At 39.0% G+C, this 12911-nt stretch overlaps 1 protein-coding gene across 1 annotated transcript in view; it reads left to right on the top strand.

Moving 5' to 3' along the window:
* Nucleotides 1-9030: 9030 nt before the first annotated feature.
* LOC117421292 (proprotein convertase subtilisin/kexin type 5-like) overlaps nt 9031-12911 on the top strand; it is a 134805-nt gene continuing 130924 nt past the window's right edge. The window contains exon 1 of the mRNA XM_034035500.3: nt 9031-9586. Within this exon, the coding sequence (XP_033891391.2) occupies nt 9407-9586 (180 nt within the window). The 5' untranslated portion in view covers nt 9031-9406. The remainder of the gene's footprint in view (nt 9587-12911) is intronic.

Below are 12911 nucleotides of genomic sequence, written 5' to 3'. Positions count from 1 at the left end.
ATTGAACAACAACTGCTAAATGTCTATTTTCATTTCATACGGTATTAAATTACAGTGTTTATATGATAATGAAAAATAAATATCAAGATAAATAAATAAATACATAAATGTCTATGTATTCATTTATTTCAATATTTATATTAATGTATTAATGTATTTATGTTTTAATTTTACCAAATATATAGGCTATCCTTCAGCACAGCTAATTCTCAGAGATTATGTTCCGTTTTGTCCAGTGGGGACCACAAATAGCGTTACTCTCATTGAGCAGTAGTGAGAGAGGGAACCATGTTTCCTTGTACCAATAGGGACCATAATGAGCGTTACACTCACAGGAAGCCAAAAATTGTCAAAGCTCCAGCTCAAAATCTCAGAATGAGATTGATGATCAAATATCACAGTCTGGAGAATTCTCAGCTCGCTGACTTCATCTTTCAAAATACTGCTTGTCTCAACTAATCGTGTAGCACTGACAGTTAACATAACACGCTTGCAAACTGAAGGTTGTATGTTCAAATCCCACGTATATAACAGACCGTTTTTTATTTATATAAAGATTGTTTTTGCAGGGAAATGTTCCATTTTAAAACAGAAATAAATCATTTAATATAAATGATATAGACGTCACAATAAATGCGTTCCCTAGTATATTTCTATGTTGACAAAAAAAGTGAATTGTCATTAAAATTGGATATCCTGTAACATACATATGCGTGGATAAAAGTGACTGGGGTCTTAGATTTTTTATTTATTTATTATTTTTTTGCCTGCAATGCGTGCAACTAGTCCATTTTAAAATATCAGTAAATTGTTTAATATACATGGGCAGCAGTGTGGTGTAGTGGTTAGGGCTCTGGACTCTTGACCGGAGGGTTGTGGGTTCAATCCCCAGTGGAGGACACTGCTGTTGTACCCTTGAGCAAGGTACTTTACCTAGATTGCTCCAGTAAAAACCCAACTGTATAAATGGGTAATTGTATGTAAAAATAATGTGATATCTGTATAATGTGAAATAATGTATAATGTGATATCTTGTAACAATTGTAAGTCGCCCTGGATAAGGGCGTCTGCTAAGAAATAAATAATAATAATAATAATAATACAGACGTCAAAATAAGTGTGTTACCCAGTATATTTCCATGTTGACAAAAGATGTTAATTGTCATTAAACTTGGATATCCTGTAATATTATACATATGCGTGGGTAAAAAAGAAAAGAACAAGAAGGAGATGGACATTTTACCTTCCTTTGGCGAGATCTGTGCTGACTCTTCTGGTGCGTTCATAGTGTTGCAGGAAGAGGGCAGCAGCCTTGCAATATCTGCCTGTCAGTCATGGCAGTGACACAGAGAGGTGGGAGAGAGGGTGTGTGGGCTTTCCCTCTCTCTGAGTGGCTGAGAGGCGGGCCTTGGGGGGATTGCTGGCCCTATAAAATAACATTCTGCTGTTCCCTCAGGTCGGCCCCCGAAAGACAACATAACGAGCCAGCGGGAGCTCTGCTTCAGGACCGAGCACAGCTGGTAAAAGAAAAAGAAAACGAAAAGAAACCCAAAGAGAAGAAACTAAAGATATTGGTAGCGGGGAAACTTTGGGCAGACCCCATGAAGTGCATAAAAAGCAGGCTGAGGGAGCGGTGGTGTAGGACGGGGACCCCCAGTTTTTGATTACTGTGTTTTATTTTCTCTTTTTGATTTCGCCTTTTGTTATCATTATTATAACTCCTAAGATAGTGCACATAGGGTCATGGTTACTAGGTAAAAATGCCATTCTGCATTATTTGCTAAAGTGTTTGGTACTGGTACTGGCATTCTGCACTATTTGCTAAAGTGTCTGGTACTGGTACTGGTACTGGCATTCTGCAACTATTTACTAAATTATTATTTGAGAGCACCTGTGAGTGATTCAGCGTGTCTGTTTACCTGTGGGTATTTCCGTGGTTCTGTCTACCATCGCTGGTATTCAGGTCACGGAAAACAGCACCCTCTGTGGGCTAAAACAGATACTTGAAAAAACAAAAACAAAAAAAGTAATAAATACTAAATAAAACTGGGCTCCTATGCAGTGTTTCAAGTACACCCTTCTGTCTCCCGTGTCAGTGAATACCCACACCCTTCCAAACAGGTATTTACTTTTTTTCTGCATTTTATGTAAGAGTGTTGGGAAAATTAAATGTGGAATGGTGCTTTTGGCTGATTTACTTTTGCCGTGTCAATACCCTGAAAAGAAGTAAATTATCTGTGCTGTATAGGTAGTTACTGGCAGTTCTCGCGCTTTGCTGTAACTTGGCGCGAGGAATTACCTTTCCTCTCGATTGTCATTGTATGTATTTATTTATTTATTTATTTATTTTTGTTCGCCAGAAGTTGCTCGAAAACTCACCTGATTCGGTCGGTTGATAGATGCTTATGGGAAGATGGAAAATGCTAAAGAACTTATGTCGTAAGTCACATGGTTTGGCCGCCATACTGGATTGAAAAAAAACATTTGCGTAAATGTAAAAATGTGTCTTTCAAAAACGACTTATTGTAGAGTGCTGAAAGTTGGTACAGTTGTTGAGGGATAGTCCAAGATTAACTGGCGTTTGTAAGAAGCTGATAGGTTGTGTGGTATGGCAGCCATGCTGCATGACGTCAAAATCGCATGGTACAGACGTCATAATCACAAACTACAAAGATCTTCTTCACCCAAATCGCTAGTCCAATTGAAACAAACCCAGTGGCACATATTGTAGTGTGGTTGTCTTTAAAGGGTGTAAAAGGGAAGTCGCTACAACAAAAAACATGGCGGCCACATTGGATGACATCATCCACATACAAAACTGGCTACAAAAACTTTTGTCTCTGAAATCCCTAGTCCGATTGAACCAAAAATTGACATCATCAACATACGAAACTGGCTAATAACTCCTTATCGAGTTCAGATAGGGCCATGGTTACTATGGAACACATATAGTAACCCATGTATGCTCTATCAAAAAATGTCATTGCCTGTGACCTTTCCTAAAGGTCAAATGCAAAACTGGCTTATAACTCCTAAGAGGGTGCACATAGGGTCATGGTTACTATGTAAAAATGCCATTCTGCATTATTTGCTAAAGTGTTTGGTTACGGTACTGGCATTCTGCACTATTTGCTAAAGTGTTTGGTACTGGTATTGGTACTGGCATGTTGCACTATTTGCTAAAGTGTTTGGTACTGTTACTGGTACTGGTACTGGTACTGGAAGCCGTAAAGTTGCTGGAAACTCTAGTTATTATTATTATTATTATTATTATTATTATTATTATTATTATTATTATTATTATTATTATTATCCAAAAAAAACCCAGCATAAAGAAACCTGTTGTCCTATTTCAGTGTTAATATTGTTGCCCCTTTATAGTTTTATTTATTTACAGAGAATTATACAGAAAAAAAATCCAGCATTTGCTATATACAGTGCCTATAGAAAGTCTACCCCCCCTTGAACTTTTTTCACATTTTGTTGTGTCAGTGCCTCAGAGTTTCATGCATTTAAATGAGGATTTTTTTCCACTTATCTACACACCATACTCAACACTGTTAAGGGGGAAAAAGTTTTTATTGAGAAAAAAATTATATATTAAAAATACAAAACTGGAAAATCATAATTGGATAAGTCTCCACCCCCCTGAGTTAATACTTGGTGGAAGCACCTTTGGCAGCAGTTACAGCCATGAGTCTGTTGGGATAGGTCTCTACCAACTTTGCACACCTAGATTTGGCAATATTTGACTATTCTTTTTTACAAAACTGTTCAAGCTCTGTCAAGTTCCTTGGGGATTGTTGATGGACAGCAATCTTCAAGTCATGCCACAAATTTTCGATTGGATTTAGGTCGGGGCTCTGACTGGGCCACTCAAGGACATTAACCTTTTTGTTCCTTAGCCACTCCAGTGTAGCTTTGGCTGTGTGCTTTGGGTCATTGTCATGCTAAAAGGTGAACTTCCGTCCCAGTTTCAGCTTTCTTGCAGAGGGCAGCAGGTTTTCCTCAAGGACTTTTCTGTACTTTGCTCCATTCATTTTCCCTTCTATCCTGGCAAATGCCCCAGTCCCTGCCGATGAGAAACATCCCCATAACATGATGCTGCCACCACCATGCTTCACAGTAGGAATGGTGTTCTTTGGGTGATGCACTATGTTGGGTTTGTGCCAAACATAACGCTTTGAATATAGGCCAAAAAGTTCCATTTTAGTTTCGTCAGACCACAAAACTTTTTGCCACATGGCTACAGAATCTCCTGAGTGTTTTTTTCATACTTCAAACAGGATTCAAGGTGGTCTTTCTTGAGTAAAATACAGGCCAGATTTGTGGAGTGCTTGGGATATTGTTGTCACATGCACACTTTGACCAGTCTTGGCCATAAAAGTCTGTAGCTCTTGCAAATTTGCCATTGACCTCTTGGCAGCCTCTCTGATCAGTCTCCTTCTTGCTCGGTCATCCAGTTTGGAGGGACTGCCTGATTTAGGCAGGGTCTTGGTGGGGCCATACACCTTCCACTTCTTAATAATCGTCTTGACTGTGCTCCAAGGGATATTCAAGGCCTTTGATATTTTTTTATACCCATCCCCTGATCTGTGCCTTTCAACAACTTTGTCCCGGAGTTCTTTTGAAAGCTCCTTGGTGCTCATGGTTGAGTCTTTGCTTTGAAATGCACTACCCAGCAGAGGAAACCTACAGGAACTGCTGAATTTATCCTGAAATCATGTGAATCACTACAATTTAACACCGGTGGAGGCCACTTAACTTTCTGTGTGATTTTGAAAGTGATTGGTTACACTTGAGCTAATTTAGGATTGCTATGCTAGGGGGTGGACACTTATCCAACCAAGCTATTTCAGTTTTTATTTTTAATTAATTTTCTACAAATTTCTAGAATATTTTTTTCACTTGCAAGTTGTAGGGCAGGATGTGTAGATCAATGAAAAAAAAGCATTTTAATTCCAGGCTATAAGGCAACAAAAGGTGAACATTTTGAAAGGGGGTGTAGACTTTCTATAGGCACTGTATCGTTGTTTATTATTGTTTATAATTATTATTATTATTTTATTAAAAAAAAACATTATCGTAGTCATTAGACAGATTATAGGCATTGCTCTCTGCTTCATTTTGTTGTGCTGGCTTTCGGGCATATTATAGAACACTTTCTTTGACAAATCCATAAATGTTTTATATCAATCTGTAATCAATCTGTAGGTATGAGCATGACTATATTATTTCTTTTGGCGGCACAGTATTTGTCACGTTGAGATGAATTGATATGTTTTTAGGTCCCGGTAATGAATAGACTCTCAGCATTAATATACCAAAAACTTTTATTTACTGATATGTAAATATACGTATTTATTTTAAAAAGTAGCTGCAAATTTAGTCAAATTTCACTATTGAGAAGAATATTCTGTATATGTTTATTTTGTTACATCATATCACTGCCTCACATCAGCGGTGACAGAAAGAGACACATATTGCAAAGCGGGAGTATTTTTTTTTTTTCTGCACACACTTCCCCACCCCTCTGTTACCAGGGGAAGTCAGGAAGCAATCAGCACAGAGCACAAACAAAGATGCTGATAAAAGCCTGGTGTATTAATACAAAAATAAGTTTTAAAAAAATAAACGTCAAGTAATAATAAAGACAAATGCGCGTTAAAAAAATTAATCTCCAAAGAAATGAACCTGTCAATCGCAGAAGTTAAATGCGAATAATTGACAGCCCTACTATTTATATTGTGTCCGGAAGTCAGCCTCTCATGGAGAGATCCTGTCATGCTAATTAAGCAACAGAGGATGCTGGGAAAGGAAAATGTTTTGGGGATAATGTTCATTGTGTTGTTCCCGTATCTGAGTGTGTGTCACCCTGGGAGTCGGTGTAGTGCTCAGGATTGGGTATGGGCTCTCTGTGAATGTGAGAGTGTGTGTGGATGGTGCTAGCTGCTGCTTGGCTGCCTAATAAAACGCATTGTATCTGCAAGAACTGGTGTGTGTGTCCATTGGTTTCTGTGCTTCGGGAGAAGAGGCAGGGACGGTGCCGGCATCGAAGGGGACGGCAACGAGCGGATCCAGGGGATGTGGCAGAGAAGTGCTCCCCATCCTGCGCCTCTGAAAACCCATGTCAGCGAGCTCCTGCCGCCACAGGACGAAGATGACAGCCAAGCGGGCCACCTCAGGAGTGTGCCGAGGACGACAGCCGGGCGGGCTGCATCGGGAGAAGCGGCAAGAACTGTGCCAGCATTAAAGGAGATGGCTTCAAGTGGCTTCAGGACAACTGTATCTGCTGGAACCCTTACCCATTCCAGACCAGGCGTGATGGTGGACTGGAGGACCTCCCTGGTGGCCTTGAGAACCAGGGTTGGTGCCTTGCCTGTGGAGAGTTTGGGCAGAAGGTAGTATGCTGCCCCTTCCAAGAGGAAGAGGAGGTACTGCCTGCTCCAAACCGAAAGAAGAGGAGGAGCGGCCGTTCCCGGAGGCGAACGAGGGAGCCGGTGCAAGCTTAAAAGCCAAAGAGAGAGTGCCTCGTGCCACCGCCAGCGTCGCCGGGGCCGGAGTACCCAGCAGCCAAGAGGGGGGAGCCAAAGCGTCCAGCGCCACCTTTGCTGGAGTGCCCCACAAGACGGCAGGGTTGCCACTGCTGGAGTGCCCTGTGCTGCTGCCAGCATCACCACTGCAGGAGTGCCCCGTGCCACCACCAGCGTTCCCACTGCCAGAGTGCCCTGCGTCACGGCCAGCGCCACCACTGCTGGAGTGCTCAGTGCCAACTGGGTTAGAGGGAGACGACCTGCTGCTCTTGCCTACACTGCCAGAGGGAGAGGAGCAGGAGCTGCCTCTGCCACCACTGCCCGGGAATGCCACACAGTTACTGCCCGGGGGTCTTTCAATGCTGTTGCCACCTCCACAGCTCTGAGACAATGTTTGTTGCCTCCGTTCCTGTACGAGGACAAAGACTGGGACGTTTGGTGTTTTAGGGTGGAGGTGGCTGGTTGCGGCCATGTCTTGCACTGAGAAATGAGGACTTGTTGGGCACACTGGGCATTGGGATGATGGGACGGGGTGGCTGTATATTAGGGCTGTCAATTAAAAAAATATATATTTTTTTGTTGTTGCTACACCATATTAAACACTACTTAAGTAAATGTACACAAAGTTTGGAAAAAATGCTCAGCGTAATTTAAGATTTGAAAAACAGAACCACATCTAAAATAAACATGTAAACCTTTATTTATCAGGGTTATTTAAAATATTTAAACTTTAATTCCAAGAATTGTATTTATTACCGGTAATTAGTGAATACCGCATATTAAGATATAGATTACACATTTGACAGAAAAAGATAATCTGTGCATACTGTAGGTTCAGGACCCTAAACCAATTACTTAATTAATCAATGCATGTGATTGATCAATTAATCAGTGAATTACATATATTGCAGTATAAGTTCCACCTAATTACATTCAGCTAAAAATGTCACCTTCCTTCAGAAATGTTATGAAACAACGATCTTAGCTGAAACAACAAAAAATAATTATAGAGAACACACATAATACAATATTAAAGATGAAAGAAATTAATCTGAAAATGGAGATTGCATAGCGCATTTCATGCATTCAAAGTGGTTCACCATGTAAACCAGGATGCCATAGACTATATGTATATATTGTGGATGGGACCAAGCAAGATATAACAAAGATGATACAGCCTACACGAATTTAAAAGAGAAGAACAACTAAAATAGGTAGCCTTCTCTGGTATTAATATCTTCTAAATGTAATTGTATACTTTCACACCTTCAATGTTTATAAATAGTTGTGATTAAGTGCAGGAACAGCAGATCAGTGTGTGGGTTAATAGGAAGCGGTGCGGTGAAGAGACATGAATCCCCTTCTGGGATTTTTCCCCCTCTTTCACATTGCTTTCTGTAATAATATGCAAATCACAGTGAGCCCATATGAAAACCCTAGGCTTCACAAAATTCACATTTATGGCCCTTCAGGGGAAATATGAAAGAATGAAAGTTGTAATACTGTGAGATGGATTCTATTTATTTGTGTGCCCTGATTGATAGGATGAATATTGTTATTTTGGCTACATATATTTTCAATAACAACAATATAGGAGGCTGTGTGGTCCAGTGGTTAAAGAAACCGGCTTGTAACCAGAAGGTCCCCGGTTCAAATCCCACCTCAGCCACTGACTCATTGTGTGACCCTGAGCAAGTCACTTAACCTCCTTGTGCTCCATCTTTTGGGTGAGATGTAATTGTAAGTAACTCTGCAACTGATGCATAGTTCACCCACCCGAGTCTTTGTAAGTCGCCTTGGATAAAGGCGGCTGCTAAATAAACAAATAATAATAATAACAATACTGAAAATAACAGCTTATTTGTGTGATCGTGAAATTCAATTTAAGGAATCCTAAACATGTACCAAGTCACCAAGCTTGCTGTTTAAGTTGCACTACATTTTTAAAACAAAATAATATTACATTGATTTGTTTTCGTTTTTTCGAATTGAACAGCTCTACTGAAATTTGGAAAAAGTAGTTTGAGAATCTGTCGTATATTCAGTATTTATTTATTTATTTATTTATTTAATTATTTTCAACATTATGGTACATAGACAAGCTTAGAAGGTCCTAAAAGCAAAGGATTTAACTAACAGGCCTATCTTGTCTAACCCACCCTGCCTCCAGGACATGAATTCTTGCATTCCCAAATGATACTGACCACATGAATTAACAATATCAGGTTGAGGGGAAGGTGCGCTTTGCTGATGTGAGGTTTGGTTACAGAATCATTGGGGGAATAAGACTTGTCTCTGCTTATAAATTGTCAATATCTCAACTTGTGAACTTTTTCAGTAGCCAATCAAGAGCGGCGTAGATTTTACTATCACTAACAGAAAATTGCTCAGTGGTTTATAATTTAACTGACATTTTACATTATTTGTTGAAGGGTACAGGTTAAAAAATGTTGTCTCTTTAAGACCCAGAGGAGCCCTAACGGATGGTGTTGAGAGTTGGGAGCGTTTACTCTCTTGAGTGTGTCTAGTAATTTGGAGGAGGCGCTGAGGCCATTTCGTTCACTTAATAGAGAAACCGGAGATCAGGGTCCCAGAGTAACTGTAACCAGAGCTCAGCAAACATTTACACACTCACCACTAAGAGGAAACAAGACGGAGAAAAACAAGTGGAAACGGAAAGAACTTAAAACACTAAATTCTCCGAAGATTTATCGAGTTTATAAAACAAAGTCATTTTCGTGTAATAGTTCATCAGTGATTATGTGTTGAATGTTGAAGAGCGGTCTATGAGACAGCTGATCTCTGGTGCAAAGACGCGTGTTTTGGAGGTGCCAGGGATTTGATCAAGAGAGCCCGAATAGAGTCTGCAAAAGATGGGTTGGAAAAGTCATTTAAACAGTGGGGCTGTGTATGTTCTGGTGCTTTGGCTTGGATGTGTGTTGCCTCTGTGCAGGACTCGGATGTACACGAACCACTGGGCTGTGAGAATAACTGGAGCTTCTCAGGATGCGGACAGGATAGCTGATAAATACGGTTATAGAAACATGGGACAGGTAAGTTACAGTTTGATTTGAAACCAATAGTATACCTTTCTTGCGCTATACAGAGTTCTGCCCTACATTAATCAGGCTTCAGACTTTGTATTTCTTAACAACATTTGCCGGATCATAATCACCAAATGAACAATGTCGTGGTACACGTACAGTTTGAAGCTAACAGTAAACTCTTAAATTCCTTCACTCGGAATGTAATTCCTATTTAGCAACCGGAATTTTTTTTTTTTAATTGTATTTTTTTTTTTTTTTTTAGGAAATCCCTTGAATGCTTTACCTTTCACATACATTTAAAATGTAAATTGTTACTGCAACTTTTCGATTTGCGTGAATGTGTTGTGATTTCAAAATAACACAGAACAGTTTAGCAAAGACAGGTGTCCAGTCCAGTTTTGTTTGCTTGATTGATATTTATTAATTGAAGTATTATTTACGGCTACACTGTCTACAATTTTATTTTTGTTCGTTTTGTTTTTTTAAGTTACTGAATAAATATACTATACTGTGCCAAGTCCTAAATCCACAAGACACATAGGCACAATGCAAATTATTCCACATAGGCTACCAAATAGCTAGCTATTGCAGCCTATAACATTGACTTTGCAACACCCACAGTATTTTAATAACGGTGTCAATGTTGATTTTGCAGAACACAAAGTACACATTCTCTGCAAAATCAACATCTACCGAGACAAAAAATAAACGAGCACAGAAAATGCTGACTGCAGGTGTAAAAGTTCTTTGGTCTTTGTGCAGTTAGAGAGAGAATATGTACTTTGTGTTCTGTCAATCTCGTCAACAAGTCGATAATGGATTACACATTCAGGATCAAACAAAGAGGGCACAATTACTGCCACCGGCAGAGTTTCTACGACTAACGGGAGCAACTCAAAAATTCTGTCTGTCCTTCATTGAGGATGTTTTTTTTTAAGGTAGTTCCCAAAAGATAAAGCAGGAAGCAGCTCTTTTGAAGTTCTACAGTTGTAGATGCGCTGTGCAGTTGTGTGTGTGTGTGTGGTGCAATTAAAATATTTAAATTATGCAAGATCTTTTGGAAATGTCAAATTATACTATGCATGATCAATTTGGTAGATAATTGAGGCTGAAAGGTCTATCAGAGAGGAGTTAACCCATTAAGTCCCATTGCCCAAATTTGAGTACAGACAATTTGTTGGAGCATTTTTAACTGACATCTACATGGTATTTTAATATTATCTTTAACTTTATTGTTATGATAACTTACTCTAATTGTGTTAACCGCGGATGCAATGTCTCAGATTACATAAATACAGCTTGTGTTCTGATTTTTTCAAAGAAAAATGTATTTGGTACTTAACGGTTTAACACTGTCTTTTGTGTTCAAATATATGCATTGGGATATGCGGCTATTATCTTGCAAGCAACACGTTCCCAGGTATGCAGATGCACTGTAATCAAAGGTAATTCTAAATTGGTTTCTGGCTAGGGGGTGGTGTGGGGTGTGTGTGCACAGGAACCCCCCTCTCATCTCCTGTGAACTTGCCAGTGCAGGATTGAGGCACAATATAGGGATAATAGGTACTGTACTAGAAAACCCACATCGCCATTGTCTGAGTGTTATTACCTGCACTGTTGATAATAATAGACCGCAGCATCTGGTGCTGGCATCTTTCACCGTCTTTTACAATTTATTTTGAAATGCCATTCTAAAGAAGAAAAAAAGGAACATAAAAAACAACGGTCACATTTTTTATGTGAAAACTGCATTCAGTAGTCAAGAAAACGCATCATATTACAATTGCTAATATTGTTTTCTATTAATTCCCAGTAAATATGGATGCTAGCTTCAGTTAGCTGCCCTATATATCCCACAGAGGTCAGGATACATATTTATCAGCTGCTTGCACTTTGACACTTGCTGTAAAGTAATCTTCCTTTGTTTCCTGTATGTGCTAGCTAGTGAAAAAATGTGTCTGGCTAGGTGATAATGTAAGCCTTCTACTTTGACCCCTGCTGAGTGTTGTTTGCTGATAATGTACAGTGGGGCTACAAATCAAATAGAGCACAATGGTAAGAGCATTCTGTAACTATTATCACCATGAAAACAAACTGGAAAATGTTAAAGACTTCAAAAGTAGACCCGCTGTGTAAATGCATATTACTGAATTTCCCATTCCTGTGACAGTGATGCATTGAAAATTAATGTAGGTTTAACATTGAAAAAGCAATTAAGGTGTTATTTAGAAAGTTGCGGCCTTCAGAAAGCCAGAATAATCCTCTTTCTACACTGCTGATCCTGTTTGTAAGCACATCTCTTATGTGTGAATCTCCTCGGTTAGACAGAGAGGAAGATACAGTAAAATATATGCTAGAGTGGAATTCTCATCAACAGGATGTAGTGCCATGATTTTTTATATTATTCAGAGATTTCATTTTTTATTTTATTCATTTCAGACCTGGCAAACAAGTGAATGTTGCAAAAACAGTTTTACACTTTGTTTTTTAAAGAACCTCTCTGCATGAACGTTTCTTATTTATAGTAACAGGAAATTCTTCAAAATGATCAGCTTTGTTTGAGGATCTGATTTCAGGTTTCATCATGCTTTTCTGATTGACAGTCATGCAGAGAAAACATGGTAAGGTGAAAAACAATTTCTCAAACAAAACTGTCAGAATATCTGGTAATAAAAAATATTAGTTGGGTAATGGATTATGTAGTCTTTATTTGAGGCAGTTATCTCAGCAGATACAAATTAAAATAATAACCAGTAAAGAGAAAGTAATAAACTAACAGTATATGTTGGATAATGGTCACAGAATGGTAAAGGAACATGAAAGTAGCATTTAGCACATGCAGCAGGTTGTGTTTCTAGCATTCGTTTAAGTGCACTGTTTCTTTAAAGATCAGTGCATGTGCATCATTTTTATTACTTACTTACTTGCTTACTTTAGCCGTGATATGATAAATGCCAACAGGTACTATTTGTACAAGGATCCCAGCACTGTTGACCAGGAATTCATTAAATAAGTGTTCCCCTTATCTACTGTGACAGACGATTGTGTTTTCAGAACTTGCCTAGATTTTATGGTTAGTCCTTTTAATACATATTTGAAAATACATTCCTTTAAGTGTTTTACTAAATATTTTTGCATATGCTTCATCTGGTATTATTGTTTGTGGTAGTAATGGGTTTCCAGGCGTGTTCTGGCAGAAAAGCAGCTTTTGAATGTGGATTATGACTAAGTAAACTGGGTCTTCATGGTGCTTAGCTTTCATGAATGCACATGCCTCTCTGTGCTGTTAATTAATTGGTACTTTTAATCAACTGTTCTGTCTTTGTTGTTA

This window comes from Acipenser ruthenus, chromosome 1 (assembly GCF_902713425.1).
Source record: "Acipenser ruthenus chromosome 1, fAciRut3.2 maternal haplotype, whole genome shotgun sequence".
Classification (NCBI taxonomy): Eukaryota; Metazoa; Chordata; class Actinopteri; order Acipenseriformes; family Acipenseridae; genus Acipenser; species Acipenser ruthenus.
The sequence above is the reverse complement of the archived record's forward strand: the minus strand, read 5'-3'. Positions and strand labels throughout refer to the sequence as shown.